The sequence below is a fragment of the Botryllus schlosseri genome, chromosome 11, assembly GCF_051294905.1.
Source record: "Botryllus schlosseri isolate E-star chromosome 11, Bs_hap1, whole genome shotgun sequence".
NCBI classification, from domain to species: Eukaryota; Metazoa; Chordata; class Ascidiacea; order Stolidobranchia; family Styelidae; genus Botryllus; species Botryllus schlosseri.
In genome coordinates, this window is record NC_137246.1 from 7,379,676 (window position 1) to 7,402,812 (window position 23,137).

Sequence of the window (23,137 nt, forward strand, 5' to 3'; positions counted from 1 at the left end):
CGCATGCACACTTGAACATGAACACTGAACAGGTTTGCTGTAATATACTCTGCTGTGTGTGTGAATAGAACTGACATGATCAAGTGTAAAACACATCTCAAGCCGCAATTATGATTATTATTATTAATAGTGAAAATGGGACATTGTGGCGCTTATCACCTTATCGGTTTGGTGCGCCACAACAGAAAGGTCGTATTATATGTCGCAAATCGTGTAGGCCTACCTAAAATCTACCTCAAATCAACACATTGCTGGCCAGTACGAACTCAACAAGAGGCGAGAGAAGTTCTGGCCGTACGAGAAGGTTATATGAGTAGTAATATAAATGTGCACGACGCGCCCATTCGCGATTTATAATAAACAAACAAAGATTATCAATATAATAAACAGTGTAAGAATTAGCTCATTCTCAGTTTTGCAGCAATACTCGAGGGGAATTCCCTTCTGGCTGTGCGGCAATTAAAAAAGGGGGAATAATTAACGATAGAGAGAAAACGAACAAAGAATCTGGATTGACCTTTGTACTCAGACATGAGACTTGAGTCATTCTACTTGTACTTTTCCACTCGCCTCCTGATTCTACCTGTCTTTATTCTGGGGTTTGCGAATATGTTGAACGTAATCAGCTTCCAAAATATCGATTGACCTTTTGTACTCCGGTCAGACGTGAAACTTATTGATTAGTAATTCCTTCGTACACGACGGGGCTTGATAATAGTTGCCTGCCCTGACCTGTTGTTCCGTGGTCCAATTTCGTGGCTTGGGAGCAATAGCCCGTCAAACTGGTTGACTTGTCGTTCCGCGGTTGATTCAATTTCGTGTACGGGGGGGTCATAGGAATAATTGCCGGTCGTGACGTCAGTATAGTTTTCTCCTAATCCGTGAGATCCTGGTGTGTGTTTTAGATGTCAATAGGCTCGGCTGTACAAAGTGACACTTGTCTGTCTCATACTGTCGTACTTGACCCCTTTGATTTGTTGTCGACCCAGACAGTTACGAGAAATGTTCTGTTATGGTTATAAATATGCGTGTCATATCGGGAACAACAAGGAATGTCGTGTAGTGGAAATGTGTATTAGGCGCCCCAGCATAGATTAACTTAAATAAAGTAACATTATGAGTATCATAAGTAATTAAAGAAATAGCTGATTCTCAATTTTGCTCGCATCAACGTGTTAACCCCCGGTATTACGTACCTAGTATTCGGTGCAAGCAGCAAATGTGGCTGTTCCATACTTATACCACGTTCTAGCGTCTTCATAAGGACAGACAGTCCCATCCGAACAATGTATTTATGATGGGTTCTTTTTACTGCTTCACGTCTGGTCAAGCGTAATCATACCAGTGCCTATAAATGGTATGCAATTTACCGCGGGATATTAATTTTGTATGCTGTATATGATATACAACTTGAATCGATCAGTTGTCGAACTGATGCTTTACCCGTCTGTACGATATATATCGATCACGAGCTCACCACGCACTTGTCGTTCGAGAGCGACTCATTTCGCTATAGACAATCAGTTGTGTTCGCGTGTACCGTAACATATCCTCAACACTTGTTATGCCAACGCCTCCACGCGTATTTACAATATCATACTAAAGATATATTGCTTCGGCAGCCACGCACTGTCGCTCGAAGTCAACAAATTTCGCTGCAGACAGTCAGTTGTATTCGCGTATGTGTCGTAAATATATCCTCAACACATGTTATGCCAATACCTCCAAGCATATTTGCGGCATCGTACTACGGATATATTGATTCGGGGGAGTGTTACCGTCAGAGAATTGCTGTGTCACCCCTTTCAGCCTCGCATTTCCCGTTCGAACTCGGTAACTGCGAGTGCGATGTCAGATCCAATTGTACAGTGACGAATCGGGGTAGCTCGCTTCATCGGGGATCAGTGGACTGACCTTATTTGGCTGAAACGCGCTCGGTGGTGCAATAATGGGAATGAATTGTGACAGATCATATGTGATGCGATCTATAGCCTGCTTTCGGTGAGGATGAGTGGGAGATTTCGAAATCGGAATCCACTGCGACTATAGGATTGCAAAATCAAAGTCCAAAAAATCCGACTGACACGTAAATTCCTGGTTTCTCCATATATTAGGCTGGGTAAAATGTAGCATAAATCCGACTCTCAAAGACACTTGGACGCACCCAGTCCGGGTACAACCAAAACTGATGAAATCTGCGCCGCGTCCGGAAACGAATCGTGACCACCCCGTCCAGACAAAACAGTTCCGTTGTAAGGGGAGTGTCGTTGTACATTAATTTGCATACAGCGAAACTTTGTATCGACTCATTGTCGGACTTCTGTTTGTCTGTACAGGTGTTATTAGTGTAATTAGATTTGGCACCACAAGGAGTATATTGGCAAAATCACACAACGATAACAACTTTACCCGCCAACAACTCACATGGGATACATCAGAGGTCTCAAACACGCGCCCCGCGTTTTAGCCACGAGGACGCCATTATTTTCGAAACACTAACAAGGTGGTTATTTTGTGTATCTGACGATGAAATTACACTAAAATCACATCGAACATAGTAGGATCCTAAATAAAATAAGAAACTTTCATTCCGCGACCTCAATAGTTACGTTTCACCTAGCTATATTACGGTTATTTTTGTAAGAAACAAGTCAAAAAGTAATATATTATCGTAAAACTCACCAAGTCTCCTTTCAGCTTCAGAAATTAAGGTGACAGCTCAGTCTGACCATTAGGCATTCGTTAGGCTATTGTGACTCATTCAACACTCACTTTGTTTGGTAACAGCGATGGTGGGCGTCTTACCTTACATGGGGTGTTTTACCCCGCTCTACCCTAATATAGAGCCTATCAAGTACAAGAACAATTCTATTCAAATAGTTATAAATCCGATGATTCTTTTCGTGCCAGGTCTAAATTGATACAAGAGTAAATCAAATTTTGACGATGTGTGTTTACTTTCAGCCTGCTGGATCGGCTCGCTTTCAATAGGACAATTCACTCCTGCCAAATAAGGCCTACTTGGAAAGACTCGGAATACTCCTATAAATGCTGTCCGCCTGTTTGACAAAACTCGCGTTTTCTGGTTGACAGCAACACAATGCGATCCATTTGATGTCCCCATCGACCCTCCTATTTAATAGGGTTACCATACGGCCTCATTTAGGGGAGCATATGTCCTACTTCTCCCAGATATGTCACCCCTTCGCCCAAATGTACTCTCTTTCTGTCAATTTGTCCTCCTTGTTAGCTTAACATATCCAAAAAACACCACGAGTAACGCAAAATGCGGGCCTAGATTACGAAAGTCGGGTGTTTAGGTAGCCAAATCGGAAAAATGACGCTATGATGGTATTGTGCAGGCTATTACGTGGATACGGGGGCCTGTGTAAACATGTGAATAGTAAAAGCGACCCAAACTACCGTTACATGAAAAAGATCGAGCGCACTCGGCCATGTCGGGGTATACCCACCTTAGTACAGCGAAATGATCCAATGTCGTAGCTAGAATAGCCGGGGTGGTGGTACATCATTCTCACAAGATGTACTTTGGAATGCGTGTGAAATCGACATCGCCCGTTACTCGACTAAAGCAAGTCGCCACCGCAGTCCCTCTCTCTGTGCATACACAACATGCTGAGCACTACAGATCCAGACGAAACTACGCATTCTGGCGAGGTTATCGAGATAGCTGGAGCGATTTACAACACATGCTAAATTTACTTCAAAACGGAAGGACAAAATATAGCTTTGGAGTACTCAAGTAGTTTTAAAGAAATGTCGGTATCGTGAAATCGCTTTTCTATCCGAATTATAAAAGAGTAGGTTCCCCATAAAACTGTCCAGCTCAAGTACGTTGGTAACTGTGATAGTAGACAAAACTGACTCGAGTCCCTCAGAAATAGTGACTGTATTTCGTTTGCTGACCACGCGCCTGTTTATTCACACCGACTGACTCGCGTAGTAAGCCACTGCGCCCCGTCGTCTTCTTATTGCTCAAATAATTTTACAATTCACGAAATTCATTTTAATTTGTCGGTAGTGTTATCAGCACAAAAGACACACACAAGTCTCGTAAATAGGTGTCGATACACTACAATCGTTTTATCGCCACTATTCAACTCATAGCTCGATCACACGACTGACGTTTCCGCAGATCAATTTTTGACGTTTGATCAACTCTTGCCTAGTTATGGGGTTTCTAATCACAGGGCGATTGAGATTCGGGTGTGTCTTTTCGATACGTTGCGCAAACTCGATACCTTTCGTTCGGAGTACGTATTCGCACTGCGGAAACCATTTTGCATGTTCTGTCCAAACCTCGTCATCACAGTCCCAACGAAGCCCGCCGTCACAGTAAAAGCATTTGGTTCTGTCCGAATCAATGTAGTAAAACCCCGCTTTTGCTAACTGTTCAACACTAGCTCTAATTTTATTCGGTTCCCAGCCCTTGTCGAACGTTGCGATTCTTTTTGACAACGACGACATGCGAGGGTTCACGGGTTTAAGACAAGGAAATAGTTGCTCAAGACATCGCTTTTCGTCCTCGGAGGGTTCCTCTGGTTCTTGCAGATGTAAAGTGAGACGTCGTATTTTGTCGTCAAGCAACTTATCCAAATTGTCTCGTTCGTACTCGGTTAACGCGACATTCCCCGAATCGTCGCCACGTGCGAAACAACATTCCGGGCGATACGTCAAGTGTATTTCAGATATATCGTCTGTAGGCCTCCAATTGCGGAGAACGCCGGAGCAGTTGAAGCACTGCGTTCTGTCCAGGTCACCGAGGTAGAATAAACCTTGTTTTGCCAACTCGCCGACCGCCCGTGGTATGGGATAGCTGGGCCATTTCTCAAAGGTTTCGCGACGCTTCGACTCCTTTCGCAAGTCGAGATCCCTAACCCGATACTCGTGCTCTTGATCAACGATATTCGCAAAGTTGATGTTGGCGTTTCCAATGGCTTTAAACTGTCTCAATAAACTTTTGAAATTCGATTTCACAATAGGTATGTTCAACGCGTCTCGTACACAATTCGCGTCATGACGCCGTGCACTCGACCCGGTCCATCTTTCTAGGTACACACTGCATCCAAAGCATTTGATTTTGTCTTCAAATCCTAGCCAGTAGTATCCCTCAGACGCTAAATCGGTGCGTGTTGCGTATGATACTTTAGAGAATTTGGCGAACGTGGCGAGTCTGTATAATTCAGTGCGGTGTGAACCGGAAGCGATATACACTCGTTTCTGTCCGGGCGGATCAGAGTATCTCTCCATTGACGTTATGCCAAGCTCTTTCATAAACATGGAGTACTAAGACAGAGCTTTTTGTGTCTAAACCTGTACCATAGCTCACACATATATATTCCTAGTTTATCCTTGCGAGCTCTATCGATTACTGGTTAGTTGCACTTTTATGTGTGATTGACAACCGTTAGCTGTCGCTATTGCACCATTTATATATGTGTTATACCAGGAGCGGTCAACTTCTGCAGTCCGCGGGGCGTGTATACTGTATAGCATAATTAGGTACTCGGTGGTGCGAATTGCTGAATCGATACATTATTCGACCACCGATCTGCATATGCCAGGAATAAATCGTATTCAATCAATGTATTTTAACAACAGCAATGTCACTACAAAGCCGTATCTCGCCGATATTAACGAGGACAATGTGGATTTGAGAACAGTATTTTCACACAGGCACCGCCATGTCTGCTTCTCTCTCTCACGTTGCAATACTTAAATAAGATTTCATAGTGATCTATAAGCCCGATACCCTAAATTGACAGAGATATCAATGCATTAAAGTTGTTTTCTAACGACATTACAGGCAACAACGCGTACCGGTAAACACAAACCGAATTGTCCCACTGTTGCGTCAATTCACCGCCGACTCAGTATGAGACACTCTCGACCAACGAATGTACATTAGGCAACCGAAACAGGTGATCTTGCGAAGGGGGTGTTTTCGATAACACCGATACGGCAACTTAATTCTTTCTACTGACAATGTGATGGAGAGCGGCTTAATTCATCAGACAAAGACTGGAGGCAACAATAACTAGCAAACACAAATCTAATGGCCACACCGACATTAACAGGTATTCGATAGACCCGATAATACCAACGTCACCCAACTGCTGTAATGACACGGGGTACGAAGCATTTTGAACGGTGTTGCTCAGTCGCGGTTCTCGGCCTTCCAAAACCTCTGTTAGCATCAGTCTATCTCACTGTTTGGAGTGCCAATGCCAAACGTCGTAATAGTGATCACTCGCTCACGTGTAGAATATAGAAATTGACGCCTGGCCTATTTGCACGACCTCATGGCTTTGGCAAACTTACTAAAGCGGAAATTCACAAAGTCACTTGCGTACGTGCTTTCATGCCTTTGAATGTTTGTTATCATCGAGTCTGGTCATAAATAGACATGGGGACAAATTTGATGCGTTCAGCACAATATACGTTTACCACATCTCATTCCAGGCCGTAACCGATCGTTTACCGCACCCTCTATATGGTAAACGTCGCTTTTGCTCATAGGTAAGCCAATGATCTGTGAAAACACAGGCGCTAACGTGCCATTTCGTTATTCCTTCAACGTCACATGACCGCCTATGAAGGCTTTTTGGGTGCCCACCAATACTGTGTTGAAACGTGATCCATAGGGACCCCACTGCGTGATATACGCCTAAATAAATATGTTTACTCGAGTATACACCTGGTGTGGAGCAGTGAAGTGGATGCAGAAAGTAAATTAGACAACGCAAACCAGTTGACAACGTCGATTAATATACGGGGGTTGATAAATTTTGTCAAGTGACTTTTGAATGGATGTTATTTTTGCCAAATAAACCCTTACTCTGTCTGTAGTTTCAAAATAGTAACGTCATTATTGGTGTTTCGTTGGGTTAAACGCACTTTGAATGCTGCTGCTTGGTCGGTGGTATATACAGACGTACAGTGTACACTTTGTACAGCGTACATCTAGTTGAAATTTTACACACGTCAGATAAAACACGGCAAGCGTCAAGCATTAAAATAAACCGGTTCTAAAATAAGTCATCGCGTGAAATTACTAATGAGCTATGCCCCGAGTTTCCGGGTCCCCGACATTCCCCGTAACTATGTGTCTGAAGGGGTGGACGCGCATTATCGGGTGTACGGAAAGCCTGTTTGCACTGCGAATTGGAGTAAACCCCGGCTGGTACGCAAAGTCCTGTTATTCCCCCATGTTGTGAGAACAAAATCTAGTATATGTCTGACTCCCAAAGATACGTGTCCGTATCCAGCCCGACTTTACCCAAAACTGATGAAATTCGGGGGTCCGGACCCGATTCGTGACCACCCCCCGTCCATACAAAATGGTTCTGCTGTCATTACACGATATATCGGGTTTCGCTGCATATTCATTTTTGTACAGTGATACTTTGTATCGAACCATTGGCGGAATTCTGTTTGATTTGTCTGTACATATGTTGTTATTACAGTAGGGTTTAGCACCAGAAGAAGTATATTGGCAAAATCTTATCCATCTCACAACGATAACAACTTAACTGTCAGCAAACCCAACGGTTTACCATATAGAGGGTGCGGTAAACGATCGGTTACGGTCTGGAATGAGATGTGGTAAACGTATATTGTGCTGAACGCATCAAATTTGTCCCCATGTCTATTTATGACCAGACTCGATGATAACAAACATTCAAAGGCATGAAAGCACGTACGCAAGTGACTTTGTGAATTTCCGCTTTAGTAAGTTTGCCAAAGCCATGAGGTCGTGCAAATAGGCCAGGCGTCAATTTCTATATTCTACACGTGAGCGAGTGATCACTATTACGACGTTTGGCATTGGCACTCCAAACAGTGAGATAGACTGATGCTAACAGAGGTTTTGGAAGGCCGAGAACCGCGACTGAGCAACACCGTTCAAAATGCTTCGTACCCCGTGTCATTACAGCAGTTGGGTGACGTTGGTATTATCGGGTCTATCGAATACCTGTTAATGTCGGTGTGGCCATTAGATTTGTGTTTGCTAGTTATTGTTGCCTCCAGTCTTTGTCTGATGAATTAAGCCGCTCTCCATCACATTGTCAGTAGAAAGAATTAAGTTGCCGTATCGGTGTTATCGAAAACACCCCCTTCGCAAGATCACCTGTTTCGGTTGCCTAATGTACATTCGTTGGTCGAGAGTGTCTCATACTGAGTCGGCGGTGAATTGACGCAACAGTGGGACAATTCGGTTTGTGTTTACCGGTACGCGTTGTTGCCTGTAATGTCGTTAGAAAACAACTTTAATGCATTGATATCTCTGTCAATTTAGGGTATCGGGCTTATAGATCACTATGAAATCTTATTTAAGTATTGCAACGTGAGAGAGAGAAGCAGACATGGCGGTGCCTGTGTGAAAATACTGTTCTCAAATCCACATTGTCCTCGTTAATATCGGCGAGATACGGCTTTGTAGTGACATTGCTGTTGTTAAAATACATTGATTGAATACGATTTATTCCTGGCATATGCAGATCGGTGGTCGAATAATGTATCGATTCAGCAATTCGCACCACCGAGTACCTAATTATGCTATACAGTATACACGCCCCGCGGACTGCAGAAGTTGACCGCTCCTGGTATAACACATATATAAATGGTGCAATAGCGACAGCTAACGGTTGTCAATCACACATAAAAGTGCAACTAACCAGTAATCGATAGAGCTCGCAAGGATAAACTAGGAATATATATGTGTGAGCTATGGTACAGGTTTAGACACAAAAAGCTCTGTCTTAGTACTCCATGTTTATGAAAGAGCTTGGCATAACGTCAATGGAGAGATACTCTGATCCGCCCGGACAGAAACGAGTGTATATCGCTTCCGGTTCACACCGCACTGAATTATACAGACTCGCCACGTTCGCCAAATTCTCTAAAGTATCATACGCAACACGCACCGATTTAGCGTCTGAGGGATACTACTGGCTAGGATTTGAAGACAAAATCAAATGCTTTGGATGCAGTGTGTACCTAGAAAGATGGACCGGGTCGAGTGCACGGCGTCATGACGCGAATTGTGTACGAGACGCGTTGAACATACCTATTGTGAAATCGAATTTCAAAAGTTTATTGAGACAGTTTAAAGCCATTGGAAACGCCAACATCAACTTTGCGAATATCGTTGATCAAGAGCACGAGTATCGGGTTAGGGATCTCGACTTGCGAAAGGAGTCGAAGCGTCGCGAAACCTTTGAGAAATGGCCCAGCTATCCCATACCACGGGCGGTCGGCGAGTTGGCAAAACAAGGTTTATTCTACCTCGGTGACCTGGACAGAACGCAGTGCTTCAACTGCTCCGGCGTTCTCCGCAATTGGAGGCCTACAGACGATATATCTGAAATACACTTGACGTATCGCCCGGAATGTTGTTTCGCACGTGGCGACGATTCGGGGAATGTCGCGTTAACCGAGTACGAACGAGACAATTTGGATAAGTTGCTTGACGACAAAATACGACGTCTCACTTTACATCTGCAAGAACCAGAGGAACCCTCCGAGGACGAAAAGCGATGTCTTGAGCAACTATTTCCTTGTCTTAAACCCGTGAACCCTCGCATGTCGTCGTTGTCAAAAAGAATCGCAACGTTCGACAAGGGCTGGGAACCGAATAAAATTAGAGCTAGTGTTGAACAGTTAGCAAAAGCGGGGTTTTACTACATTGATTCGGACAGAACCAAATGCTTTTACTGTGACGGCGGGCTTCGTTGGGACCGTGATGACGAGGTTTGGACAGAACATGCAAAATGGTTTCCGCAGTGCGAATACGTACTCCGAACGAAAGGTATCGAGTTTGCGCAACGTATCGAAAAGACACACCCGAATCTCAATCGCCCTGTGATTAGAAACCCCATAACTAGGCAAGAGTTGATCAAACGTCAAAAATTGATCTGCGGAAACGTCAGTCGTGTGATCGAGCTATGAGTTGAATAGTGGCGATAAAACGATTGTAGTGTATCGACACCTATTTACGAGACTTGTGTGTGTCTTTTGTGCTGATAACACTACCGACAAATTAAAATGAATTTCGTGAATTGTAAAATTATTTGAGCAATAAGAAGACGACGGGGCGCAGTGGCTTACTACGCGAGTCAGTCGGTGTGAATAAACAGGCGCGTGGTCAGCAAACGAAATACAGTCACTATTTCTGAGGGACTCGAGTCAGTTTTGTCTACTATCACAGTTACCAACGTACTTGAGCTGGACAGTTTTATGGGGAACCTACTCTTTTATAATTCGGATAGAAAAGCGATTTCACGATACCGACATTTCTTTAAAACTACTTGAGTACTCCAAAGCTATATTTTGTCCTTCCGTTTTGAAGTAAATTTAGCATGTGTTGTAAATCGCTCCAGCTATCTCGATAACCTCGCCAGAATGCGTAGTTTCGTCTGGATCTGTAGTGCTCAGCATGTTGTGTATGCACAGAGAGAGGGACTGCGGTGGCGACTTGCTTTAGTCGAGTAACGGGCGATGTCGATTTCACACGCATTCCAAAGTACATCTTGTGAGAATGATGTACCACCACCCCGGCTATTCTAGCTACGACATTGGATCATTTCGCTGTACTAAGGTGGGTATACCCCGACATGGCCGAGTGCGCTCGATCTTTTTCATGTAACGGTAGTTTGGGTCGCTTTTACTATTCACATGTTTACACAGGCCCCCGTATCCACGTAATAGCCTGCACAATACCATCATAGCGTCATTTTTCCGATTTGGCTACCTAAACACCCGACTTTCGTAATCTAGGCCCGCATTTTGCGTTACTCGTGGTGTTTTTTGGATATGTTAAGCTAACAAGGAGGACAAATTGACAGAAAGAGAGTACATTTGGGCGAAGGGGTGACATATCTGGGAGAAGTAGGACATATGCTCCCCTAAATGAGGCCGTATGGTAACCCTATTAAATAGGAGGGTCGATGGGGACATCAAATGGATCGCATTGTGTTGCTGTCAACCAGAAAACGCGAGTTTTGTCAAACAGGCGGACAGCATTTATAGGAGTATTCCGAGTCTTTCCAAGTAGGCCTTATTTGGCAGGAGTGAATTGTCCTATTGAAAGCGAGCCGATCCAGCAGGCTGAAAGTAAACACACATCGTCAAAATTTGATTTACTCTTGTATCAATTTAGACCTGGCACGAAAAGAATCATCGGATTTATAACTATTTGAATAGAATTGTTCTTGTACTTGATAGGCTCTATATTAGGGTAGAGCGGGGTAAAACACCCCATGTAAGGTAAGACGCCCACCATCGCTGTTACCAAACAAAGTGAGTGTTGAATGAGTCACAATAGCCTAACGAATGCCTAATGGTCAGACTGAGCTGTCACCTTAATTTCTGAAGCTGAAAGGAGACTTGGTGAGTTTTACGATAATATATTACTTTTTGACTTGTTTCTTACAAAAATAACCGTAATATAGCTAGGTGAAACGTAACTATTGAGGTCGCGGAATGAAAGTTTCTTATTTTATTTAGGATCCTACTATGTTCGATGTGATTTTAGTGTAATTTCATCGTCAGATACACAAAATAACCACCTTGTTAGTGTTTCGAAAATAATGGCGTCCTCGTGGCTAAAACGCGGGGCGCGTGTTTGAGACCTCTGATGTATCCCATGTGAGTTGTTGGCGGGTAAAGTTGTTATCGTTGTGTGATTTTGCCAATATACTCCTTGTGGTGCCAAATCTAATTACACTAATAACACCTGTACAGACAAACAGAAGTCCGACAATGAGTCGATACAAAGTTTCGCTGTATGCAAATTAATGTACAACGACACTCCCCTTACAACGGAACTGTTTTGTCTGGACGGGGTGGTCACGATTCGTTTCCGGACGCGGCGCAGATTTCATCAGTTTTGGTTGTACCCGGACTGGGTGCGTCCAAGTGTCTTTGAGAGTCGGATTTATGCTACATTTTACCCAGCCTAATATATGGAGAAACCAGGAATTTACGTGTCAGTCGGATTTTTTGGACTTTGATTTTGCAATCCTATAGTCGCAGTGGATTCCGATTTCGAAATCTCCCACTCATCCTCACCGAAAGCAGGCTATAGATCGCATCACATATGATCTGTCACAATTCATTCCCATTATTGCACCACCGAGCGCGTTTCAGCCAAATAAGGTCAGTCCACTGATCCCCGATGAAGCGAGCTACCCCGATTCGTCACTGTACAATTGGATCTGACATCGCACTCGCAGTTACCGAGTTCGAACGGGAAATGCGAGGCTGAAAGGGGTGACACAGCAATTCTCTGACGGTAACACTCCCCCGAATCAATATATCCGTAGTACGATGCCGCAAATATGCTTGGAGGTATTGGCATAACATGTGTTGAGGATATATTTACGACACATACGCGAATACAACTGACTGTCTGCAGCGAAATTTGTTGACTTCGAGCGACAGTGCGTGGCTGCCGAAGCAATATATCTTTAGTATGATATTGTAAATACGCGTGGAGGCGTTGGCATAACAAGTGTTGAGGATATGTTACGGTACACGCGAACACAACTGATTGTCTATAGCGAAATGAGTCGCTCTCGAACGACAAGTGCGTGGTGAGCTCGTGATCGATATATATCGTACAGACGGGTAAAGCATCAGTTCGACAACTGATCGATTCAAGTTGTATATCATATACAGCATACAAAATTAATATCCCGCGGTAAATTGCATACCATTTATAGGCACTGGTATGATTACGCTTGACCAGACGTGAAGCAGTAAAAAGAACCCATCATAAATACATTGTTCGGATGGGACTGTCTGTCCTTATGAAGACGCTAGAACGTGGTATAAGTATGGAACAGCCACATTTGCTGCTTGCACCGAATACTAGGTACGTAATACCGGGGGTTAACACGTTGATGCGAGCAAAATTGAGAATCAGCTATTTCTTTAATTACTTATGATACTCATAATGTTACTTTATTTAAGTTAATCTATGCTGGGGCGCCTAATACACATTTCCACTACACGACATTCCTTGTTGTTCCCGATATGACACGCATATTTATAACCATAACAGAACATTTCTCGTAACTGTCTGGGTCGACAACAAATCAAAGGGGTCAAGTACGACAGTATGAGACAGACAAGTGTCACTTTGTACAGCCGAGCCTATTGACATCTAAAACACACACCAGGATCTCACGGATTAGGAGAAAACTATACTGACGTCACGACCGGCAATTATTCCTATGACCCCCCCGTACACGAAATTGAATCAACTGCGGAACGACAAGTCAACCAGTTTGACGGGCTATTGCTCCCAAGCCACGAAATTGGACCACGGAACAACAGGTCAGGGCAGGCAACTATTATCAAGCCCCGTCGTGTACGAAGGAATTACTAATCAATAAGTTTCACGTCTGACCGGAGTACAAAAGGTCAATCGATATTTTGGAAGCTGATTACGTTCAACATATTCGCAAACCCCAGAATAAAGACAGGTAGAATCAGGAGGCGAGTGGAAAAGTACAAGTAGAATGACTCAAGTCTCATGTCTGAGTACAAAGGTCAATCCAGATTCTTTGTTCGTTTTCTCTCTATCGTTAATTATTCCCCCTTTTTTAATTGCCGCACAGCCAGAAGGGAATTCCCCTCGAGTATTGCTGCAAAACTGAGAATGAGCTAATTCTTACACTGTTTATTATATTGATAATCTTTGTTTGTTTATTATAAATCGCGAATGGGCGCGTCGTGCACATTTATATTACTACTTATATGTGGTGAACTCATCTTTCAAGTTCAAGCAGAAATCAATCAAACATGCGCGGTGCCAATCGTATTTTGGGCATGCGAGGAGGAAGTGATCCACATTCTCGGGTACGAGGCATAAGTCACACAATCGTGTGTCGATGCAGCCTATTTCGAGTAAATGCCCTTTTAGGCGACAATGGCCGGATACAAGCCGCAATTAAAACGGTGTATATTCAAATTTGATGAACACCGAGACGAGTATGCATGAAGCATACGGGATTTGAGACGAGTATGCGGGAAAATCGTATTCTATGCCTGAGTTGGATTTGCACTAACCGGGCTTTGTTAAGGATTCAAGCGGCCCGTACTGTGAATGCCCGCCATGACATGTGTCGAAATTAACAAGCGAATATGGCGAATTACAGAAAGAGGGCATTGTCCCGTAGGTCAGCTCATTCCATTCGGTATGACAATCAGTTACTCTGTTGTTAAGATGTGACAATCGAATTCGTCAGTCTTAAACGAATATTTTACTTAGTTTTTCTCATAGGAAATAGAAGAAATGCCTACGTAAGTCCCATTCTGTAACTATGTATTTTCTCGACCTGATGTTAGTATATCCTGGAAAATCGTGCACTGTGTAGGTGCCCACTGTGCAGACTTGTGTCGAATCGCGGGTGATGTATTTTAAAATATACGCCACAGACGTTAATAATACGTGTTCAGAAGTGGAATGGAGTTTCTAAGAAAGAAAGAAAAGAAAAAAGAAATGTGACATTGATTCCAACTCTTAAAAACCAGTTGCCGACGCGTGGCATTCGCAGTCGTAATCGAGCTTTCGCGTTGAGAGTGGCTAACCGCTAACGCATATCAATGAAGCTGGCCGATATGATATCAAGTGTTGTTGTCTGATTGCAGGCATTATATGCAATACTTTCACTCGAATATCCCAGTGATTTCGCCAAGTATATAGCTTATACGGGAAAAGGTAGTATTCGAGTGAGCAACTATGTCCTCATCATAAACATAATATAAGATATCTGAGAGTTATAAGGTATTTATAAGAAAAAATCACTTCTGTGAGAAGCCCACGTCTACATAGTGAAATTTCTATTGGAAACCCGATCAAAAATTTGAGTCTGCGTCAGAATACCAATCCACATCACAGATGATCTCTCATCCACAGTATTATATATAGTATATACAGTGGTGTAGCATTTACGTTACGATATCAGCTTATGCATTTGTGATATAGTTGTGTATCATCGATTGGCAACAAAACGAATCATGGTGACTAGATTCATTCGATAATATCGTATTCATTTTATTACAGAAAACCATACTCTATATATTGTGAAAACGAGAAACCCCAACTTACACCAGATCGTTCAGCATGAGTACAACGAAAAAACACAGGGATTTTGTTGCTGAACCCATGCGCAACAAGCCTCTTACAGTGATTCCAGGCATTGGGCCAGCGTATGCAAACAACCTACAAGCCAAGGGAATTGTGCAGGTTGGTTACTGCTGTATATTACGTAGGTCCTGTTTAATAAGTAGGCTGCTTGAGCTCTGGTAAATTCTCTATGTTTTCTTGCGGACATTACTATAACCTAATTTTAAATGAGAGGTAGGCCTACATGTAATAAATTCCTAGTGGAACCGTAACAAATGAATAAGGTTATATGGTACGACTGAAATTTAGACTCCGTATCCCATAATGCGATTTAGTGTCATTAGCTTTCTTGATCTTTAATATGGGTACCTCTTGCCGAATTAAAATGAAAAAATACGCACAATTTAAAAAATGGGTCCGATTATTATAGAACGGTGTATTCCTGGAGGCATTTGGGATGTACTTGTACAATGCACAGGTGACAGGTGTGCTGCTTGCGGATGCTGCACTATTTATTCATATATTGCGTTACTTTGTTACTTTTATTGTACTGATCCTATTGCGTACGCGACTCATTCACCTCTGCCGATGCGATGCTCGAATACTCGTTTCGACTCGAAGCCTAATCCTCAATTCAGAATCGAACCACTCACTCAGGTACTCGATTTGCCCAGCCCTCCTCGAGAACAGGCATATGCAATAAATTGCGACCCGTTGCCAGAATGGATCGCTTTTAACGACAGTGATTTTCTTTTACAGTCTACACAGCTCTACGGACAATATCTGCGGAATCCTACAACCTTCGGTAATTGGCTGCAGACTGAAGTTGGCGTGCAGAGCACATATGCAAAAGCGTGTTGCGATGGCTTCGATTCTTGGTCAGAGAACTATCTGTAACCGTTGTGGCATCTTGCAAGTTACGGTTGATTAAACTATTCTTCAGCTGTGACTGTTGTTTATCTGGGAGTGTTCACTGTTCAGTGTTCAGTCAGTTCTCGATCAGCTACAGAACAGGTTTTGCAGTCATTGGCTATGTAGGCTAGTCCGTCACGTGACACATGTTGGTGATGTTGAAGTTTTTGAGAGTGTAGCCCGAACTGTATTATGTTATCACAACCATCTGCATATAAAACTTGATATCATGGACTCTAATCTACATGCCTGTCATCAGAATTACCGCAAGTATAATAAAAAACCGAAGTGAACTGAAAGTACTCATAGCTATGGGTGGTGGGAGTTGATCATACTGTTACGAGTCGAATCACATGTTACAAATCGACGATAACACTTCCGCTCAAAATCACTGCCGCATTTTGACAGAAACTTTTGCTGTTGCTATATCAATGCGATGAAATGACCGCAGAGAACAGGAGAACTGTGAGGTTTGAAACGAGCCAAACTTTGTGTACAGACATTTGTTATGTTCAATGTTCATGCTTATGAGAATGAACTCTGGATTGATATACACGGAACCAGAACAAGTTTTCGGGAATTCAGTAATTCGAATTATAATTTAATTTGGAAGAAACTGTATAGCCATATTTCTAATTGATTATCTAAATTGGGAAAGCAGCTATAACTCTAATTCTAATCGTGGTTCTTAACATTTACTCACCCGCGGGACACTTACGCCATAGTCTGCTAGCGTTTGGGGAGCACGAAATTTTACTCTTTCACAACAAATATTTAACTACACATGTAATACATTACTATATAGATTGCTGGTGTGCAAGACGAATACTGTTCGGGCCCACCAATCGGGCAACCACTGATGACCAAGGCGGGCGCATCATCGCAAATCATATGTATTTGTGCGGGTTGAGTGTGTGATCTCCATGGAACCTGTCATTCAAGATGATGGCGTTACTAACTCGGAATCGGATAAATTCCTGCTGATAGTTATGACTCGGACTCGCAACTCGCGCCGCAATTACAGTAAGTGATGTAAAACGAACATAAATTTGGATTTCTCAACAAGTCGAGACGATCACATAAATGTTGGCCATGATTCGTCGTTACGTGAGCCCTCTTTCGCCTCAGCCACGGAATTTCGCACCAATATTGGCACGTAGTGGTTACGTCAGAACACATGTTGCATCCGTGTCGCAATTTCCGGGCCACCATTCAGTAATAACATCGGTATCCGGTTCCTACGATATAGCTATTCACGGTTGCAACGCCACCACATTGCAAACGGGATACAATCAAAGATATAGGCTACTAACGCCAATAATTCAGATCCGATAACACGGCGTTGTGTTTCTCGTGCAGCGACCGCTGTTTGTTATTAATACCTACGTCCTGTCGCGCATGAAACAGCGTTTTGTTACAGCAGCTCATAATCGGAGGAAATGTTTTTAAAATTTTTCTTCGAAGCCTGTATGTGTCGAGACGGGAAGTAGACCAGAATTTGAAATATAACAATTCAATGCTTGCCCATAGCGAACGCTTTGCCAACGTTATTTCATTTTCAATTTCACATTCGAGGTTAAAATAAGATCGCCATACGACCTCTTTTGTTAGGATTTGTCCTCTTTTTCTAGAAAATGTATTAAAATGCAATTAAAAACGCGACCTCGACGCAGCGTACAACAGAGTTTGATAAAAATCGGGCTTTAAATGGAACGAAGGTCGAGTCGAAGTGACGACCTTTTTTTAGTCAACACAGGTAGGCTGCTATTGGTCGAAAACCTAAAATTAACCATTTTCTTTTCCGATATTTACAGCTTTCAAAGTTTTTAAAAACTGCTGTCTTCTCTTTTGGATCTCAAAATATGGTAACGCTACGTTACAATAACGCATTGTTATGTCTGGTCTTTATTAATGCCACGGTCAAACTGCCTTGAGGACTTATCATTGGGAGCCTACTTCGTAACTTATAAATGGTCGTCTCCTACGATATATCTTAATGATGAATTCTCGTGTATTCATGGAGTCTGTACTTGGCTGGAGTGTGAATAGATCAGGTGTGCCAGTACCGCATAGTACAGTTGCCGGGAACCTTTTTTGTCTGAAGAGCCATATTGGCCCTATTTTTTCCATCTCAACTCACAAAGAGCCATACATTCCAATCAACTGTTACGTCACAATTGAAAATTCGTCACGTCAAGGCAGCAGTAATTCGAACTCACTACGTGGGATTGCTCGTGTGCGCCATATTTTCTCTGTAAAAACTGGTATGTATTGATCGAAAATAATGTTCGAAACGAGAGGTAAGGCAAAAACGGGGCAAGCCTCACCATTGATACCGCGCTTCATCGTAAGTAGCTTAGAATTTATTATAACTGATATTAATCGAATGTAGCTGTCACACTGATTCCGAAGATTTAAATACTTTTCGACATCTCAATTTTCAAGGTATTCGGCGGTAACATAACGTTGCCCTGCACGCATACATTTATCGCCTGTAATACGGAGCTACTTACCAATCAACAACGTGGATAGCTATGGAGTTGTTTGTAATTCGAGTTTGTAATTGTGAAATGTCACGTCCACGGCTGTTCATTTCGCGCCGTATATAGATCAGGAAGTCAATGTGTATTTGAAAACGGCGTTTTGAAATGGGCGTCACCATGTCTGCTATGCTCTTTGATTAATCAACCTGTCGCACAATTCTAGATTTCGAGTCGAGTACATAGAATTCGCGAGTGATGTTGAGCACCGGCGTGACAGTAACTTAAATTTTATGATTTTGAAAAGAGGGGGACCGAGCCCCTAAACCTGAAGACGGCATTAACTTTACCTCTCAAAGACATATTTATACTGTCACGAGAATAATTATCCTGGTCGTGATGAAAATTTACCAACAAGTCGCCGCAATATTGATCAATTCAGTACGAAAATAAATATTTGGCAAAGAGCCACCATATCTTATACCCAAAAGAGCCATAAATGGCTCGCGAGCCATAGGTTCCCGACCACTCTGGCATAGTAGATGCTTTATTTGTGATCTATGCATACACGGAAACTAGGAATTAACTCAACAGGTGGTCTCAAAGTATCTTTGCCAGGGATACAACGACGTCAGTGAAACAATTCTCCTCTACCAGCACCAATTCCGAGGTTAGATGATGATTCAATTGAGGGATATATATAGGCGGCAGGGCTGTATATTAGGGTTACAATACGTCCGGAATGTCCTGGACGTGTCCGGAATTTCATTGAAAATATTGCGTCCAGGAGGAAATTCTAAAATATACCTAAATGTCCGGAATTTTAAAGGCTTGAAATAGGCTTCAAATTTTTTTCGTAAATCAACATAAACAATATTAGTTTTAAGCAGATTTATGCTATTTTAAATTTTTATTCGCGCTGGGCGCGATTTTGTTCGACGTATATTGATATTAATATGGGGACCATACGCACAGCCTTCGCAAAATGCAATCAAAAATAAGTATAAATTACCATCATTTACATTTGCTGAAATAAGTCTAATTGTAATCGCAAATATAAGATAACGGTATATTCCTAGAGTTGGTTTAGGCCGTTTTGGTGCGTTAGTCAAAAACAGTTGTTCTAACCTGGGGGTCGTTTGCCTTTATTCTGGGGATCGCGAAGATGTTGGTCGTTATCAGTTTCCAAAATAGGCGATGATTAAGTGAAGCTGACCTATTTAGTAATCAGCCTATCAATTTTTGAGCTGGGCCACGGCACATTTTAAAATTGGAAATGAGGTCGCCACCATAAAAAGTTGGAAACGAACGGATGTGCAACCTGCTGGTGCCTTTCATATAGTAATATATGGAAGAACTCATATTATTGACAGAATTCATTCACAAAATTTAACAACCAGATGCATGTAGTAAGCCCCAAGAATTTGCATCGACTATCCTACGGCGGGGCCACGATCAGTGCTTTTTTGAGCGGAAGTAGTGCGTTCACTCTTCACACCTCCAAATGACATTGGCAACGAAATATTCTTATCGGCAAAACTGTGTTAAACGCGCAGGTGTCCATCCATGGATGTAACCAAGTCACAAGGCTCCGAGTCACCAGTCATAATCACACTTTTATAGTTTTGACTCGAGTCAAGTCGAGTCATTTTCAATTCACCACCGTATCAAGTCCGAGTCCAAGTCAGCGAGTTGAGGGTCGAGTCCGAGTCATGGTATTATGACTCGAGTCCAAGTCCGAGTCATTGTGTTGACGGCTCATGAGTGCTCAGTCTCCAGTTAAAGTCTTGTTAAATGCACTTTTTATACCTCTGTTTTGTGATATCGAATGGTTCGCATTTAAAATATAATAATTTCCGCACTTTTAGCAGTTTCTGGTCGCATTTTCAAGTACCAGTATGAATAGACGAAATCCCAACAGTGTCGATACTTTACTATTCTTCGAAATTACAATGAAATGTTTGTCTTGGCCGTGTGAGTCTCGAGTCATATGACTTGGTTCGAGTCATACGTAATGACTCGAGTCCAGGTCGAGTCAATACACAGATTGACTCGAGTCGAGTCATCAGAAAATAGTAACTCGAGTCGGACTCGAGTCGATTCATGACTCGAGTCATTACAACCCTGTGTCCGTCTATGGAAGCATAACTTTTCCGGACGGTACGATACGTAACCTGCTTGAGTAATCGTAGAATTCTGATCAGGTAATTCATATTTTAGTAATTTTCGATAACAAAGCGGCATAGTTGGTCAGGTCACGCTATATACCGTTGGATTTTTTAAGATTCAGAACACGTTACAACTGGACTTTCTCGACATTCGCGGGTAAGTCGAGCACAGAATTGGATCAATTACAATATTTTAATTCAATTACAATTACAATTACAATTACAATTACTTCCTTGCATGTTTTAATTACATTACAATTACAATTACTCAATGCTAAAAATATCAAATTACAATTACAATTACTGTTAAAATGTAATGATTACAATTATAATTACAATTACTTTTAAACAGGTAATTGATTCAGTAAAGAGGTGTTCTTTGACGACCGTAGCGACGTAATTACCAACAATCTCAAGCTATTCATGTTTCATTCCTGATATGTAGAATACCCTTTAATTTAAAAAACTCGAACGTATTCGAACTATTCCTAATTATGAGTACTGAAAACTATAAGCACAGAAAAGTGTTTCAAGCGACTGTTCAGAACCAAAGGATTGAGCGACTAACAGCGAATAGGTTACAGGACAGTCAATGAAATGTAATCAAACGATTAGGCTACTCAGAGCTGAGTCAGGATAATGAAATGTAATTGGTAAGGCGTCAGCGATAAGGATGATACCGATAAGGTGCGTAAAATTAAAATAAATGCAAAAGGAGAGAACCTCCTGATAACTAAGAATTACAATATTCGCATTTACATTTTCACTTGTTCGGAAACTGTTAGATTGCATTTGATGAACATTAGGGTGCGAAAAGTTTCTGGCCCCAATAAATTTGGCCAAGATTGGAGGTAAGATTGCGATAACATCTCTACAAATGCGTGATCAAGTTTGATGAAGTCTTGGTTGGAAACTTGAATATTTTTTGCTATTTGTTGCAACAAGCCTCGGTACTGGTCAGAGATTAAAAAAACTTTTACCGTGGTGTAGGAAATGGTTCAGCACAGGTTTCAGAAGAGTTTATTTGCTGTTCATCCATATACTTTGATGGTATGGAAGGTTATGACTGTCGATGAGAGAATTCTCCAATACGAAATTCAGACTATACACCGAGCAATAACCATAAAACGGAGGTGAATCGGGCCAAGCACGGAAAAGATTTTAGTTCACTGGAGCGTCGCGCTCCGTTCAGATGCTTTCACGCCGCCCAAGGGGGCACGCCCCTAGTTTGAGAACCACTGGTTTAGCCTATATTATAATTCACAAAGTTTTCTGTTGCTACTGAAGTATGGGAAACAGTTTAGCGTGACTGAATTATCTAGTTATAACGCAGCACGCATAGAACACCGATGTAAATAGGCTAATTATTACATATGGTGATGGTTTACTAAGGCCTTAAGGCCCCTCGTCGTCATCTTGGTTCGTACCGGATTTTCACTGGTGCGACGAATAGCCTAAATGATTGATAAAATGATTATTATATGTTGTGATTGTCAGGTTTCCATGAAAATATAATTGAGATTGTAATTAAGCAAAAGGTTGATCAAATACAATTACAATTACAATTACACAAAATAGAAATGCTTCAATTACAATTACAATTACAATACATGAAAAAATGTAATTCATTACATTCAGCTCAATTACAAATTACAATTGATCCAACTCTGTCGAGCAGAATTCCGGGTGTCAACATTGAGAACTACGATTCTCATAGAATGTCGGGCTGATCAGATGAAAGCTGATGACACAATACGTTACGCCTAATTGCTCGATGCTGAAGTAGACCTACTGCTTTTGGCCGAAAATACGGCAGCTAGTGCTAAAGCGTCGCTCGTAGACCTCCAGAATAGCATCTACGAAGCAGATGGTATCTGTTTTGAAAGATCTGTTGCTTAGCAGAATGAAGAATGCACGCGTTGCTCTGTTGTCATTGCAACACAGAACCTTGGGTTTCAGCCCAAGATTACGAAATTCCTCCACCCGAAGACGTTCGAAAAACAGCCTAAAACGCCCACGGACCGATTGTCCGAATGCAAAATCACGAGACTGAGTGTCAACGTGTATCTCCTTACACTTACCGACCAAAGTATTCCACATATTATTTGTACTTTACTGGCCAACGTTTTGTACATGTGACTGATTGGTCTGGTCACGCTACCAGGGTGACCTGAAGTAAAGTCGGTTTGCTCTCCATCGCATTCGCCGATTGTATCCTACTTCCTACATCGCTGACTCTTTACTGCATGTTCTGCCTTTGTCATTTAATCATGTGAGCATTAACCTGTATCGCGTTGTGTGTTGTGCGACCATCGTCACCACTACGCTATCTCTCCACAACTCAACAATATTTCACGGGATTGAAAGTAAAAGTTGAAATTTTTTATTTTATTTTTTTATTTAAAATCCTAAATTTTCAA

The 23,137-nt window shown here is 42.1% G+C and overlaps 1 protein-coding gene and 1 pseudogene across 2 annotated transcripts in view; one reads left to right on the forward strand and one right to left on the reverse strand.

Moving 5' to 3' along the window:
• The window catches only part of LOC145450005 (peptidyl-prolyl cis-trans isomerase pseudogene), a 430,289-nt pseudogene that overhangs the window by 38,339 nt on the left and 368,813 nt on the right, over nt 1-23,137 (reverse strand). The gene's annotated exons all lie outside the window — the stretch shown is intronic.
• Nucleotides 15,064-16,106, forward strand: LOC145451031 (barrier-to-autointegration factor 1-like). The gene is made up of 2 exons (XM_080329517.1): nt 15,064-15,277; nt 15,917-16,106. Exons 1-2 carry the CDS (start codon nt 15,155-15,157, stop codon nt 16,052-16,054), a joined length of 261 nt encoding a protein of 86 aa, XP_080185643.1. The 5' UTR covers nt 15,064-15,154; the 3' UTR covers nt 16,055-16,106.